The sequence below is a fragment of the Myotis nattereri genome (assembly GCF_964212035.1).
Source record: "Myotis nattereri genome assembly, chromosome: 3".
Taxonomy (NCBI): Eukaryota; Metazoa; Chordata; class Mammalia; order Chiroptera; family Vespertilionidae; genus Myotis; species Myotis nattereri.
Window position 1 is genome coordinate 176,811,922 of NC_138077.1, and position 15,851 is coordinate 176,827,772.

Consider the following 15,851-nt stretch of genomic DNA (forward strand, 5'->3'; position numbering starts at 1 on the left):
AAAAAAATGTATAATGCTATGAACAAAAGACCTTAAAGATTTTTTTGCAATAGTCGTTTTTAAATCACATTATTAATAGTTTGTTTTGTTGTGTCATTTTTAATGTTCCTCTTATTTTTTATTTTATCTTTAATGACAAAATTTCCTTCTGGCCAATTAGTTGTGTAGCGAAAATGCTTGCGGCCAAATGTCAAGAAGCACTCAAGATAAGAAGATGAGGAAAAAAGATATTGTTGCTGCCACCGCCCTGGAGCTGACTCTATGTATGTGGCCCATTTGAGAAGTCCAGAAAGCTGAGAGGTCTTGCAGCTTGGGGACCAGGTCTCTGCAGGAAATTCAGGGGCACTTTTGAGAACAGACATCTGTCCTGAGGTTTCCAGGCAGATGGACTAGCATGTGCAAAAACCTGAGGTGGAAGTATGATGCTTTTGAGGAACTGGAGAATGGCCAGATGGGGGGAAACAAGGCCAGGTCACGAGAGGTCAGGCAGGGGCCCTGGCAAAGGTTTTTGCCTATTTTATATTTTCCATAGCTTGGTAAACTTTTGGTTTTACCCTAAAAGCAATGAGGAACTTGTAATATGGTTTAAGCCTATGAGATTGACCTAATTAAATCTGGCAGATTTCCCCTCAGTCCCTTCACACTCTGGTGTAACTATTAGAAAAAGTACATGAGTATGGTCTGGGGCTACTGTGTGAATCCAGGCCAGAAATCATGGCTATGACCTAGGTCTGGTGGTGGAGATAGAAAGGAATGGCCAAGGTCAAAGGTGTTTGGGAGTGAAAATGACAAGACTTGATTATGGGGGGATGAGAAGGACAGAAGCTCAAGGCTGGTTGTAGAAATGAATGATGGTGCGCACACTAAATTCACCAAATTCAAATATGAAAGACAAAGCATTGTGCATTTTTCTTTAATATTTGTTAGAATTTTAATACATATTAGTATTTTATATAGTTAGTATAAATCAGTATAAAATTTTTAAAAATTATCTATATATAGATAGGTCAACTGGTCACTATGACATGCACTAGCCACCAGGGGGCAGACTCTCAACGCAGGCGATGCCCCCTGTTGGTCAGTCACTGTGCTCACAAAGCCAACCTCCCAGAGTCAGCCAACCTCCTGTGATCCCTCACCCTGGCCGGCCCAAATAGGCTCAATTGCCATCACCAGCCAGGCCAAGGGACCCCACCTGTGCACAAATTTGTGCACCTGGCCTCTAGTTATAAATAAGCAAGAAGCAAGATTTTAAAAATCAGTAGTAATCCACCACTTGAAAGAACCCTTGTTAAGATTGTATTGGATACATTTCCAGATTTTTCATACACACACACACACACACACACACACACACACACACGGAAATGCATACTTTTATTTTTAAAAACAGGAGTATATTAAATATACTATTTTATGGTATGCTTTTGATTCCTTCAACAAGATATTATGATTATACTTCCACCACAAAATAATAATGTCCCCAAGATGACTTTCAGTGACTGCGTATTATTTCATGGTATAGAGAAATGCAATTTCTTCAACCAGTCAGTTAATGTTCAGCATTTCTAATTTTTCACTGGTCTAATAGCACTTCGGGGAATATCTTGCATCCAAATCTTTGCCCACATTTTACATTATTTACAGATAATTGAATTTCTACAAGAGATTCATAGGGTCAAAGTTTATGCATGTTTTCAAGGCTTTGAAATACACAGCCGGTCTGCCCTCCAGAAAAGTTGCACTAAATCACACTTCAACAAATAACAAAAATCACCATAATGGCCAACACTTACATAGCTCTTACTATGAGCTTTGCACCCTTCCAGGCCATTTACATATACTCACTCATTAATCCTCCTAACAGGACCACAGAGGGGCACTACTATTATCCCCATTGTACACAGAAAACCAGGAGCCCAAGGAAATACCTGTTTCCCCACACTTTTGTCAACACTGAGTGGGAACCTTTATTTTCTCTTTTTGGGGGGGTGGGGGGGGGGAAGGGGATGGCATTTCATTAATATCTGATATAGTTTATATGAATCAATGTAATATTTTCAACAACCTTTTAGGTTCTATATCATTCTTTATATTATAAAAGGAGAGAAAATAAGGTACAAAAAGTTAGAGTGATGTACCCAATGCTACACATCTGATAAAGGAAAGAGCTTAGATTTGAAGTGTGTTCTCTCTGGTTCCAGAGTCCATATTCTTTCTTCTGTTATCACACTGCCTCCTCAGCTAGAGGCTGGGGTATTTGGAAATTTAGTCTAGTTCTTGAGTAAACTTCTGGAAGATCTTAGGATGGGAACTCTGGGAAGAATTCACTCTGACCTTCTCTATATAGCATATGATGATAGGGTGTCTGGGGCTGGTACAGAGGTTGCCTTCCAGCCTCATTGGCGCTGTGATGCAGCAAACACATCCAAAAATATGTTAGAAGAGAGAAAGGCCTTTATAATGAGCTTTTGTCTTGTGAGGTTTTAACTACTGTAATTGCCTATAATGTGAAGGAGTATATTTTTCTATATGTCTGTTTTTATTGTGTCTATCTGCATACTTGCTTTTTTATTTTCTTTTGTTTTGTTTTTAACTCACTGGAATCCTGGTGGGTATTTTTCCTGTGAATAGTTTTGCCTACTCATACCCATACATACACACACACACACACACACACACACACACACACACACAATAATAATATGAAGGCTAAATGGAGTAGAATTTATTCTTTACAAAAAGCTAGTGGCAAAGTCTGAGCTGATGACTTTCTAATCCATACTGTATTTAATTGGCTGTATTGAACCATGGTACAAATTAAGTCTTCTCTGTAATTTATTCTGTCAGATGGTAACCCTCCAAACAATTTGATACTTCATTTAAACATTGGTAAATGGCTCATGGAAATGCTAATGAAAAAAAAAAAGATTTAGTGATGATCAGATACGAAACCCTCTGTTCACAAAATGAATCCTATGTGAAATGTCTTGAATTAATCCGATTCAATCATTCATTGAACATTTATTGAGCAACTACCTTGTGCAATGTATGTCTTCAGATGCTTGGTTCTTCCTTCTTTTTTAAAAAAAATTATCAAACATTATTGAGCATTTATAGTTCAAAAGGAGCAGTATTAGGAGCTAGGATAAGATTGAGAAGGACCAGAAATCAATCTTTCTTTTTAGGAGCTCACATCCCCATAGTGGAGAGAAAGTATGTTCTTGGGACCTAGAGGTTTTGCATGCTTAGTTTTTTCTGCCTAGGATGCTCTTTCCCCTAATTTTCTGGGGGCTCCCCATTTATCCTTTGATGCTGGGTTCAAGGTCAGCTCCTTTGTCAAAACTTCTCTGACACCATTCTTCATTCCTACTGTGACCCCAAGTAACATCCTACTCACACATTTACTATAAAGCTTGTCTTGCTGTAGTGTCTTTGCTTCTCTGTATTATGCGATTATTAGGTCCTTGAGGGAGGGACTCCATTTTAATCATCTGCATAGATGTAGCACTTAGTATGAGACCTGGAACATAACAGCTTCTCAAGAAATACATATGGTGTGAAATACTGGATGAATGGATAAATGTGAAACAAAATTAAGAAGTATGAAGCATCCCAGATAGAAAAACAAATGCAATGCAATGAGATCTAGGGACAGGTATTATGACTAAGGGGAATGGGACAGTCAGGGATGAGCAGGATGTGGTAGCCAGGCCTCGAAGCATAGATGTGATGTAGTTATGTGGAGCCGATGAAGTGTGAGTCAGGGCTGAAGAGTGAGATCAGCGTGACCAATGGCACAGGGAAAGTACAGACCCTGAAGTGGGAGAGATGAGTTCTTTAGATTATCTGCAGCCAAGGTTACCCTGAAGTTCACTCACAAAAGGAAGATCAGACTGGATTGAGGAGTTTGATCTCTGAATTGCCCTTGGAATTGTTCAGTAACAATTTTCATCCACAAAGTAATGCAGAGGGTTCTGAGCAGGAAGAGTAAGTAAAGCTGTGGCAGAGAGATGGGGTGTTCTTGAAAACTCTTTTTGTTAAGAATTTTTATTGATTTTTGAGAGAGAGAGAGGAAGGGAGAGGGAGAGGGAGAGAGAAACATTGACATGAGAGTGAAACATCAATTGACTGCCTCCTGCACTCCCCCTAGCAAGGATAGAGCCTGCAACCCAGGTCTGTACCCTGACTGGGAATCGAACCAGCAGCCTTTTGGTTCATGGGGCAATACCCAGCCAACTTAGTCATACCAGCCAGGGTGAAACCTCTATTTTTAAAACTTGAAACTGGCTTTGATTTTTGGCAGTGCTTTAATATCTAGACTAAGTTTTTCCCAAACAAAAATTGTGTTTTCAAAAGAGATGTGGAAGAAGGATGACCAGATTCCTCCCCATTCCCCTCAAGCCCAGGAATTTCAGATGCTTCCAGAACAACCCATGAGGTCCCAGGAACTTGCCACAGAAACCTGGGATGAAGCAATGCTTCTCTCCCTCACCTCATCTTCCCATGGAGGGCCGGGCTTCCGAGAGTGACTTCCAGATCATGCTGGCTTGTCCTTTTTCTTTAAGATGCTTATAGCTGGCCTTTACTCAGACCTGATTTATGACCTTCTCTGATCTCAGATTCCTGCTGAAATCCAGAACAGCCTCAGCTGTATTTCCCTATCCAGCAATCAATCCCTTTTTCATTCCAGTTTGTCAGGGGTCATGGTTTTGTGAGAGAGACACATCAACTGGTTGCCTCTCACATGCACCTTGACCAGGGCCGGGGACCAAGCCTGCAGCCAGGCGTGTGCCCTTGACCTGACTAGGGAGCCAGGGGTCTAAGAAAAGGAGGCCTTGATTCTATGTCATCTTGTTTCCTTTTCTCCATTCTTTGTCATCCTGAGTAGGGAGAATAGGACCTGGGTTTAGTACTGGGCCTGCCAGAATTCTCTCAGTTCTTTTATGAATAAACACAGAATTGAAGTAGATGATGTTTAAGGCTCCAACTGTCTTTGATTGTGCTGATAAAATCTCCTGGAAGACCTGAAGCAATTTTGAGGCTCAATGAACAAGTATTTGCAAGATCCTCTGAGTTGCCAAGATGAATGCGATAATACGACTGTGGGATTAGCAGGATTCTAATGTATTTGTATTTCCAAGTGTCTATATTATATCTGCACGGTTAAGGTTGTAGAAAGTGGAGACACATCCCCTCACGGACTCTTAGTTTCCAAATGAATGAGCCACTTTCTGAGCATTCCTTTTTAACATGTCATAAAAATAACTGTGGAAAAAGACAATGTTACAAATATCTTTAAGCACTTTATGCACACATGCAGCTATACTTTGCAAGGCAATATTAGGTATCATTAGGCATTAAAAATGTTTTGATTTTAAAACACTTAATGAGGATTCTCAGGTAAATTACATCATCTCTGTCTGCTGCCTTGCATCGTAGGTGATATGTTACTATTGCACAATCATCGCCAAATCTAATTCCACCAGGAAGACTTCTAATCGCGGTTTAATTTTAGAGCAATATTCCACTTAGCAATCAATAAGCTACTGTCGTCAAACTTTGATTTAATAGGAAACGTGGATAACATCCTCCACATTATGCAGAGAGAGGACTACTTTCAGGAAAGGGAGAGGAGAAAGTCTTTGTCTCCCACTTCTCCTGCTGCCTACCATTGGCGCTCGCAAAAGCCTATAAATCAATACCCCCACGTAGTGTGAATATAAGTCTCATCAATTTTACATCATTAACACCATGAAAAAGCTACCGCTTTTTGAGCAGTTTTCTTCTGCTGGCAAAATATGTGCTCTTAATAAAACAAAGATGAATGGATTCTGATTATTCTCCTAACACACACTTCTTTCTTCACCAACCTTGTTTGTGTTGAAATCCACTGGAATTATACAGTGATGTCCACTATAGCAGCTAGGGATACTGGGCGCTGACAACACCCTCCAGGCATGAAGTCCAGTGGCCAGTGGGCAACCTGGACAGGGTATGATGCTGAAGGGAGCCTCGCAAGGGGAGTACAGAGGTTACTGAATGGTCAGAATCGGGAAGGGTAAGGTGTGGCAGCAGATTCTGCAGGGATGATTCACAGTCAGGAGCCTGGAAAGGTGGCACCAGCCTGGGAAGAGATGTTTTGGAAGACCCGGGCCAGTGGTCCAGAACTACGGTGATGACCGGCATGAGAAGCAGATGTCCACTGCCCTCAGAGGCTGGTTGTGTGCTGTGAGGTTCTGATGGCTCACGGATCCAGGGAAATAGAACACGACCTTAGAGAACATCTAGGCCAGTGGTTCCCGATGTTTTCATGACATAGTTCCTATTGTGTGCCATGTCTTCCTCCATGGGCTCAGTAAGGAGGAAGATTTGTGCGCCCCCCCCCCAAAAAAAAGAATGCATTGATAGTCATTCACTTTCCTATTTGAATTATTTGAGCCCATAATGAATTTCCAATGAGAATCTGCTCCAAGATTAGCTAAGGAGTATAGCTACCTGGTACAATCCCAAATAAACTTGGCATTTTCATTTGCATGCACAATGAAATGTGCAGTCTTACTAGGAATAATTATTCATTTCTGTTTAGCTTTTTTAGATGTTCAAAATTGCTTGGGAGTTCTTTTTATTACCTTTAATGACCCAGTAGGTCCAGGGCTTTGGATTAGGAGTCACTGATCTGATACAAACATCTCATTTGATAGAGGAATGCGCTGAGGCCCATATAGTGAGTGCCTTTTGTCCACACAGTGGCTAGAATTCAAGCTTCTTAATAGCCAGCATGATGAAAAGGCCCTTCAAGTTATAAAGATCTTAAGCAGTGCATACATATTCCTGTACACAGAGTACTGTTTAATGAGCATATTTTTAGGTAGACTTAATAGGCAAATGGTTGTAAAGGTCACTATCACCAACAGGATGGTGAACATTATTTGTTGAAGCTTAGACAATCAAGGCAGGGAGGTCAGTTTCAAAAGATTTTCAAATTACTGACCAGCTATCCCAGTTTACCTTATTCAACAACTCAGGCCAGGAACAGTGCAAGGTTCTGGGGTGACAGAGATGAGGAAGACAGACTTGTGGGGAAGACAGGCAAGGGACCAGGAAAATATGTCAGAGAAGAAGGCCTTGGGAAGCAGGCCCCCAGGGAGCTGTATGTGAAGAGCCCATCAGGAGTTTCACCATCACTGGGACTGACATTCCCTGGAAACACAGAAGTAACTCCTGTTACTCCTGCAGGGAGCGGGAGGGTGAGCCTCGCTCAGGGGAGGCGGCACGAGGTGGTGCTATTTCAAATGGCCTTTGAAAGAGGAAAAGATCCGAACCAGCAGATAAAAGAACAGGCAGACAGAGAGAGAGGGACCAGTTCGTGAACAGCCTGAGATATGGGGGACCCCACATCTAGCCTAGATGGTGACTTTGGACAAGTTAGAGAAAGGGGTTTGTTCCTCAAGACACTCAGTCACCATCTGTGAGAACATCGTAGCCATGCAAAGGCACGGTTCTATGATTGTGAATGGCGACCCTGTGGCCGTGCAGGGTAGGTCTTCCGCCTGGTATGTGAGTGTGTTACATATCCAGCCAGAACTCGAGCTGGGCTGTGTCAGAAGAAGGATGTAGCAGAAACCTCCGCCACTGAGTGGAGCTGACTGGCTCGGCAAGCTGAAGGAAGCCGGCACACAGACGCTCAGCCTGAGTATGAGCAGCCCTGTTTACCTCTCCGGTCACAGCACTAAGACCTTGGAGGGGAGACTCCCTCTCTCACGGGCAGGCACAGCTCTCTTTTCTTCCATCTGGACCAAACAGCTTTTCCCAAGCCCTGCGGGCCTGTTCACACGTAGCTGAAATGCATCTCTCATTGATTCACAGCTCAAAGGGAAAGTCCCCTCAAAGATGCTCTTCCTTTTGTCTCTCGCAGGCCCTTCAGCATCACCATGCTGTTCACGAAATTTCCTACATTGCAAAGGACATCACAGACCACCGGGCCTTTGGCTACGTGTGTGGGAAGGAAGGGAACCACAGATTTGTGGCCATAAAAACAGCCCAAGCGGTGAGTACCCCATCCAGAGAGGGCACCTTCCCTTGTGACTTGAGGGGACAGTGGCACTCTGCTCTCTGGAAGCCCACTGTGATGTTTGCCTCAGTGATGCCGGTACTCAGGCTCCCATCGAGAGAAGATACACAGCCTGGAAGCGGGAAAACACTCTCATGCCCATCCGGTTTTGTTGTTGTTTTTACTAATGGGTATTTCGTAAGGACTCACTATTTTCCTTTCTGATTAAGCAGGCTTGGAGGCACAGTATACAAATAAGTTTCCTTGTGTTCATAGCCTCATTTAAAAAGAAAATAAGAGAAAACAAATAGCCACTTTGCATAAGGCCTACCCTAATTTTATCGTATCCGAAATTACTAATAAATAAAAGCATTGCCTTTTACGCCTGTGATTATTATGAATTTACAAATATAATTAGTTGGAGAAATGAACTTTAGCCTAGATGCAATTTGCTAAACCAATACAAACAAGGTAGAGTTAATTAAAGATGGAATGCTTTCAGTTTAATGGGAAAAGGAAGAGCTGTGGGTTGTAGCCAGCGCACACAAAACTGGGTTTTCGCAGCTCAGGCGCATCCCCTTATGAATAATGTGTTTTACCACCTTCCACTCCAGGCTGAACCTGTTATTCTGGACTTGAGAGATCTCTTTCAACTTATTTACGAATTGAAGCAAAGAGAAGAGTTGGAGAAAAAGGCACAAAAGGATAAGCAGTGTGAACAAGCTGTGTATCAGGTATAGCTGTGAGTTTATCCCGGTACCGGGGAAGATTGGGGCTTAAAATAAATAGATGTGAAAACTGACAGTCAGGGCTTCTCTTCCTGCTTCCAAATAGCAATACAGATGAAAGGCTCTCGTGTAAATTACTAGCTCAGAAGCGAGCTGTGAGAAATGATCCCTTATTTTCTGAAATTCTAGACATGTAAGAGAAAGGGAAACCTTGAATCCAGAGGAAGATCAGGGGAGGATAACGAAAGAAACACAATTGCTCTTGCTGTTGTTACAGTGGGTGGGGGTGGCTGCAAGGGTTTTGTTGTTTTTTTCTGTGTGTTTTCTACCTGATGGCCCCCCAGCCTATCCTATGCAGAACTGGCTTCTTTACTGTCCTGTAACTTCTGAATCCAGTCTCACATCTCTCCTTATGTCCTCTGCTCTCACCTTCCCTGCCCTCGCTCTGCCGTAGACAATTCTGGAAGAGGATGTTGAAGATCCTGTGTACCAGGTAATTTCTGAAACCAAATGGGTTTTTAGGGACCGGAATGGCTAGGCCTGTGGTATAGACACTGCATCTGAGACCTGAAGCATCGGCTGCCTGCGGAGCCTAGACAGGGACAAGGTGGTTTCTGAGGGTGAGGGCTGCCAGCCCCCACAGGAGCCAGTTTCCATGAAAAGGAGCCGAAGTGTGACCAGCATCCGTAACATGGGGTGTGGTGATATGCTTTCCCATCTTGCCTTGCCTCATCCCCCTCCACGAGCTGTAAATGTCTGATCCTGGAGCTGAACGTCTTCATGAGTCTCTTGAATATTCTAAGTTCATGAGAGAGACTGAATAATGAGGTGGTTTCTCTGAGTCAAGAACTGGAGATGGGGACTGACGTTCTGACAACATTTGAATTCAAACCCAAAGGCTGGGTTTGTAAGCTTCAGAAAGGCTGTGGGAAGTCTCTCCCAGCTTGATCAGCCAGGCCGCCCCTCTGATGAGCTGGCTGGTGCCCAGGGACTGTTGTGAGGAGAGAATGGGAGATCCTAGAGACATCGCAGCCCACAGCTTTCTCTGCACGCTCTTCAGGGTTGCAGCCCAGGTGTGTGTAGAGACATGACTTCCCTTGGGCTCAGGTATATGCTCTGCTCAAACAGGTCCAGGGAAAAGGGAAGAGGTGGCCTCCGCCCCTCACCCCAAATGCTTATTCCCAAGGAGAGAAAGAAGCCCAAAGATGTACTTGCTGGACATAAAAGAAGACCAGAAACTTGTATTCTAACTGGGACGCACGTGGGTTCTAGATACGTGTGTGTCACACATGCATAGGTGTGAATGCATATTTTCACACAGAAAGCTGCTATGCCGAAAGTAAGATAAAATGGATTTTTAAAGGCAGCATAATATGGATAACTTGTAGTGGAAGAAGTATCTAGCACATAAGACTAACAGAAGTCAAATGCCTTAGTGACGGCCCTTGCTTTACAGTGAATGCTGAGGCGAGGATTTGTTTATAATGCGAGCTCCGCCCTTGGCCAACCGGCTCCAGAGAATGAAGAATGTTGGCCTTTAGAAATGGGCCTGTCCTTTAGAGTCCCAAACACGCACATGGGCAATCTGATAGCTAATGCTTAAAACTGAGAATGAAATCCGGGTGGTATTTATGGGATGAGGGAATTTGGGGCTTATGAGCACTTCAGAGTTGACTTAGGAACCTGAGCCTTGAGCAAAGGGGGGCGACTGCTGTGACCCAAAGTTTACAAAGTTGGGACCCAGGCATTCCCAGGAGACGTCATTCCCACTCAGCATGCCACGCAGGCAGGCAGTACTGAGACAAATGCCACTGAGTGAGGAGGCTGTGACTCCAGAAGAGCTGCTGGGCCCCGTGCAATCATCATGAAGGACTGACTGCCAGCCATTTGCAGATTTCTTTAGAAAAGACGGAAATGTGCGAGGCCCACCGGTACCTCAGTAATTCAGTGGTCTCACTAAGATGTGTTCTCTTGTGCCCGTTTCTTTAATGCTCACTGTGATTTGTATCTTAAATTCCAAATGCCTTTTTTTCCCTCTTTCTTTTTCCTCTGACCTTTCCTCTCTGGCCGCTGCATGATAGTACATTGTGTTTGAGGCTGGACACGAGCCAATCCGTGACCCCGAAACGGAAGAAAACATTTATCAGGTATAAAATCGCTTCTCTCTCAGCATTGCGCCATCACCAGTAGATGTCCTGCAGGGTCTGAAGGACCAGGGCTCTCTCCGCACACACTCCATGCAGTCATTCCAGGCTGGTTAAGATACCTCTGCTTTCGGCTTCCCTCCAACTTACCAGCAGTTTTCATACCTGATCATGGAATGGTTAATGACCAGTTGGGTACAGTGTTTTAACTTCTAATGGGTCTTAACTATTTTCAGTTGACTCCAACATCAGCTATTCCATTTTTCTAAATTAAATGTCTGCTTATGTGAAAAACCACGAACACACTTTTAATCCATTTCATTCTCACAAGTATTTGATGAAGTAGGCATTCGAATTCCACTCTTACAAGGGGAAGCTGAGACTCAGAGAAGTTGAGTAGCTTTCTCAGGGTTGTACAGTTATTTAGGCCTGAGATCAAACCCAGGCAAGGGTGTGAAAGGCTAAGCTCGTGCTCTTCCCCATGCATTTCCATCAAAGAGTTTGAGTAATTGCAGCCTAGCAACACATCAAACAAATATGACGACCTCCAGTTTTCACTAATTAGAATTTCAGTCCTCATTTGAATATAAACATTAGAGAAGTAGGAACAATTTTAACGTATTTCATAAGTGATTTTAATTTTCTTAATTTACTTAGTTGTGTGGTCTGTTATTCTGCCTTGGGCGCACATTACTTGTGTAATAAAAACAAAACAGATTTTCAGTTTGCATCAAATGCATGGACTTATTAATGACCAAAGTATAATGTTGGCTCCATCGAGTGCTCAGTTTTAACCAGCCCTGTGGAATAATAATCTAAGCACCGTTGACCCTTGAACCAATGGGTTTAAACTACATGAGTCCATTTATATGTGGATTTAATTCAATAAATACCTGTTCTGTTTTTGATTTTTGGTTGGCAATCCGCAGATGAAGAGGGCTGACTGTATGCATTGATCTATGCCATTCTATACAGGGGACTTAGCATTCACCAATTTTGGTGTCCAGTGGGGGAGGGGGAGAGGGCGGTGTCCTGGAACCAATTCCTGATAAATACCCAAGGACAACTGTTTTCAGGGAGTCAAAAGGTATACACAGATTTTTCAATGCAGGGGGCAGTGTCCCTGACACCCACATTGTATGTTTATCCACCTGATCTGTCTGGACTGGATCCAAGTGTGAGGTTGTACTTGGAGGTTTTGTTTAAAATCATCACTGGCAAAGTTTCTGTCTTCAAACAGTAAGTTGCATCTTTGTCTTCAGTGGCAGATATTCAAGTACAACCTGGCAGTACCTGAATATGGGGCCAAAGGAACCATGAACCAATATTCCTCTGAGGAGAGAGCACCTTTTGTTTTTCACATTTTTTCCTTTTCTTAATTTTTATTTTCAATTGCAGTTTATATTCAATATTATTCTGTATTAGTTTCAAGTGTACAGCATAGTGGTTCGATAGTCAAATACTTTACAAAGTGTTCCTCCTGGTATTTCCAGCACCCACTGTCAGCATGCATAGTTATTCCAATATCATTGACTGTATTTGCTATGCTGTACTTTACATCCCCATGACTATACTATAACTACCAGTCTGTACTTGTCAGCCCCTTCACACTTTTCACCCAGACTCCCATCAATAGATGAGTGGATAAAAAAGCTGTGGTACATATCTACAATGCAGAGAGCATCTTTTAAAATAATAGACCCTTCAATATAAGAGGTTTCTGAATTCAGAGTTAGTTGTACTTGGCAGGACTCCTGTTGTACCCTGTGGGGAGTGTAGGGGAACGGGGTTTAGGCAAGTGGAGAACTGGATTCTAGTTATGGCTCTGTCACCAACAACCTTTGTCTGAGTGGTACTGGGCAGGGTACTTGCCCTCTCAGAGACTCAGCTTCCCCAATGACAAAATTGGGGAATACTTTCTCTCCAATACACATGTTGGCCTGAGAAAAAAACAAGCTCATGAGGAGAAAGTATAGAAGAGGCTTCATCTGGGTCACACACTGAGCCCATCATATGTGAATTCAGGATCTTAAGTACCAGTACTACCAACTCAGCCATTACTGTACCTTGTCAAGTTCCTTTTCTCCTCTGGGCCTCAGTTTACTCATCTGTAAAATGAGTCAATGAAACTGAGGGATCTCTCAGGCAATGCCCCTTTCTGGTCTTTGCAACTACTTGCCTCATCATAGGCTTGTGATTCTTCAGAGGAGCATGTTTTACAGCCACAGGAATGGTGTGTGTGTGTGTGTGTGTGTGTGTGTGTGTGTGTGTTTGGTAACTTTTGTTGAGTGCTGATTGTGGGCTGTTCTGTGAATGAAGGTTTATATGCAGTATCTTAATATCCCTCACAGCAGCCTGATGTGGCTTGGGCCATTATTCCCACATTACAGATGAGGAAAGTGAGGCTCACAGGGTTGCGGAGCTACAAGAAGTAAAACTCCCCATTCATACCCACATCTGTGTGACTCTGTAAATAAATAGATTAATCCTGGGTCTCTCCTTGGCTCAGAAAATGCTGATGCTGAATCTCACAAACAGATTCTGTGCATCTTCAAGTCACTATCTAAAAATCACACTTGATCTAACAGTTCTGACCTCCAGTCTCCCTGTCTGTCCATCATGAACAGGAAGGTACCATTTAAGAGAATGAATATTTTACCGCCCCCTATTGGAAAGGCCTCTGGTCATTTTCCTTTCTTGCAATTGCCTGGCTGGGCCTGGATTTGCTTAACAAAAGATAAACTCTTGGATCTAAAGATAGGTCTGGGCTTTTAAGGAGCTGCAATTAGGAACATCATTATTTTTTTAAGGGCCTCCAAGTGTTGCATAGCTCTTCCTCCTGAGTAGATTGCAGTGTTCCTCATACTTCAGCCTAGCCCATCTTGAACTCAGACTCAGTTCCACCTCCCCTTTTTTGGAAGGAAGGAAAGGGGACTAGGGCCTAATCCTTTAACTATTTGATGACCCTGAGGGAAGTACATAACTTCCGCATCTCAATTTCCTGAGCTACAAATAGGGATATGATATCATCTGCTTCTAGAAGTGATGTGAAGATGTAAAATGAGGACAGCACTTGGACCTAGTAGGCTCCATGTAGATGTGAGTTCCCCTCAGTCCCCAACGTTGTCAGCATCTGCTATTGCCCAGCTGTCTGACGATGATGTGTTAACTGAAGGGGAACATGGCTCGCTCACCCCATCTTGTCCGAGAGCTGCAGCTGCTCCCAGCTGTGCTGTTGATAACTCCAGCCAACAGGAGGTAGGGGCTCTTGGGTAAAGTAACCTCTCTTTGAGGTTCACCAGTCGTGGTTTCCCAACCAAATTGATCATCATAATTGTCTTTCTCTTTGCATGCCTCAGAAAAGTTAGCAGCCATCCCTTTAAAACGACACAGAGCCTTGCAGTTCAAAGCATTTTTATATGGTTCTCAGTTTTGACACTTCCAGTACCTCGGTGAGATGAAAACAGCTACGATGACAGTTGTGGTGGCAATCATTTTAAATGGAAGAAAGTCAAGTCCTCCAATCTGAGTGCTGGGTCCAAGGCCAGAGCCTCTGATTCTGAATCCAGAGTTCTTTCGTTTCTTAATAAGCCTCCCGCCTGAGTGAGATCACAGCTTCCTGTGCAAGCATGCCCCAATTTTGTTCTTTCAAAAGTCACTTTTAATCACCCACGATGTGTCAAGTACCATTACTTTAAAATGGAAGTCTCTAGTCCTATGTCACTGCCTCTCCACACTACTAATATGCTGCTGAACTGAAAGTATCTTCTGTATGGACAATACTGAATGTATAGTTGTAGAGTCATATCTCATCTATTAATTGGTTCATTTAAAAAGTAATTATTTATTGAGCACCTAGCAAGTGCCCGGTCCATGGGGATGTACTGGTGACCACGGCATGGTCTCCGCCCTCAGGGAGTTTATAGGCAACCCCTTGGGTGCTCATGACAACCAGATGAGGGCACTGAGTGCAGAGAGCAAAGTGACCTCTGAGGTCACATGGCCTATGGCAGAGCCAGGATTAGGAACCAGACCTCCCGCTTCCTGTTGGTCCAGAACCATTGTCACTCCCAACATCGTTTTTCCCAAATTGGTCTACCGATGGCATGGGCCTGCCAAGGGGAGAAGAGAGCCAGGACCACCACTCTTTCTGGTCCTTGTCCCTTGAGCACCTCGGCCAGTGTCCTGCCCTCAGCACACATGTGGTAAATGTTGGATGCTTAGAGGTTTCTTGCTAACCAGTGTTTACAGGTGGGAGAACGAGGATAAGAAATATCAGTCCTGTCCTCAGCAAGCTTGCAGAGCAGCAGGAAGACAGAAGACCCGGCAGCTGCAGTGTGGTCTCCCGAGTCCTATGTAAGAGAAAGCCCCTTTCCCACTTCGCTGCAGCAGCCTGGTTTCTCCCATCTCCCCAGCAAGCCAAGGGACGCTGAGCAATCGGGGGCATATCCGTCTCCGTTTTCCATCATCGTTCCAAGCAAAGTACAGTGCATGATACAAAATAGGTACCTGGCAACTTTTGTTTTTTAATGAAAGGATGCACCAGAGGTTACAAGACTACAGAGAAAGGTTCAAACGCAGCCTGGGGAGTCAGGCAAGGCTCACAAGAAGATGTCCGGGCTGAGATAAATCTTAAAGGACAAACAGGCAGATTGATATCGCACCCATGGGAGAGAAAGCAGAAAAGCTTTTTCAATTATGCACAGTTTGGGTTTATCCATCCTGCCGCTTTTCCCCCATTTGCAGGCATAATTGAGAGTCAGCAGTGGTTCGGCTTGCTAAGTGCCCACAGTGAGCAGTGAATTACGGGGAGCAGGAATGCTGTTTGTTGTGCTCAGGAAAGGGTGAGCTCGTGGAAATCAAGTGCAGGCTTGGAATTTATTGGCCCTCGTTCATGAGGACTCTGTGGGCATTCTTCAAGGATTC

At 43.6% G+C, this 15,851-nt stretch overlaps 1 protein-coding gene across 5 annotated transcripts in view; it reads left to right on the forward strand.

Moving 5' to 3' along the window:
- Positions 1-15,851, forward strand: part of DAB1 (DAB adaptor protein 1) — a 713,425-nt gene that overhangs the window by 641,275 nt on the left and 56,299 nt on the right. For all 5 annotated transcript variants that reach the window (XM_081088461.1, XM_081088458.1, XM_081088460.1 and 2 more), the window contains 4 exons: positions 7,919-8,050; positions 8,668-8,787; positions 9,236-9,274; positions 10,863-10,928. In XM_081088461.1, the coding sequence (XP_080944587.1) occupies positions 7,919-8,050; positions 8,668-8,787; positions 9,236-9,274; positions 10,863-10,928 (357 nt within the window). The remainder of the gene's footprint in view (positions 1-7,918; positions 8,051-8,667; positions 8,788-9,235; positions 9,275-10,862; positions 10,929-15,851) is intronic.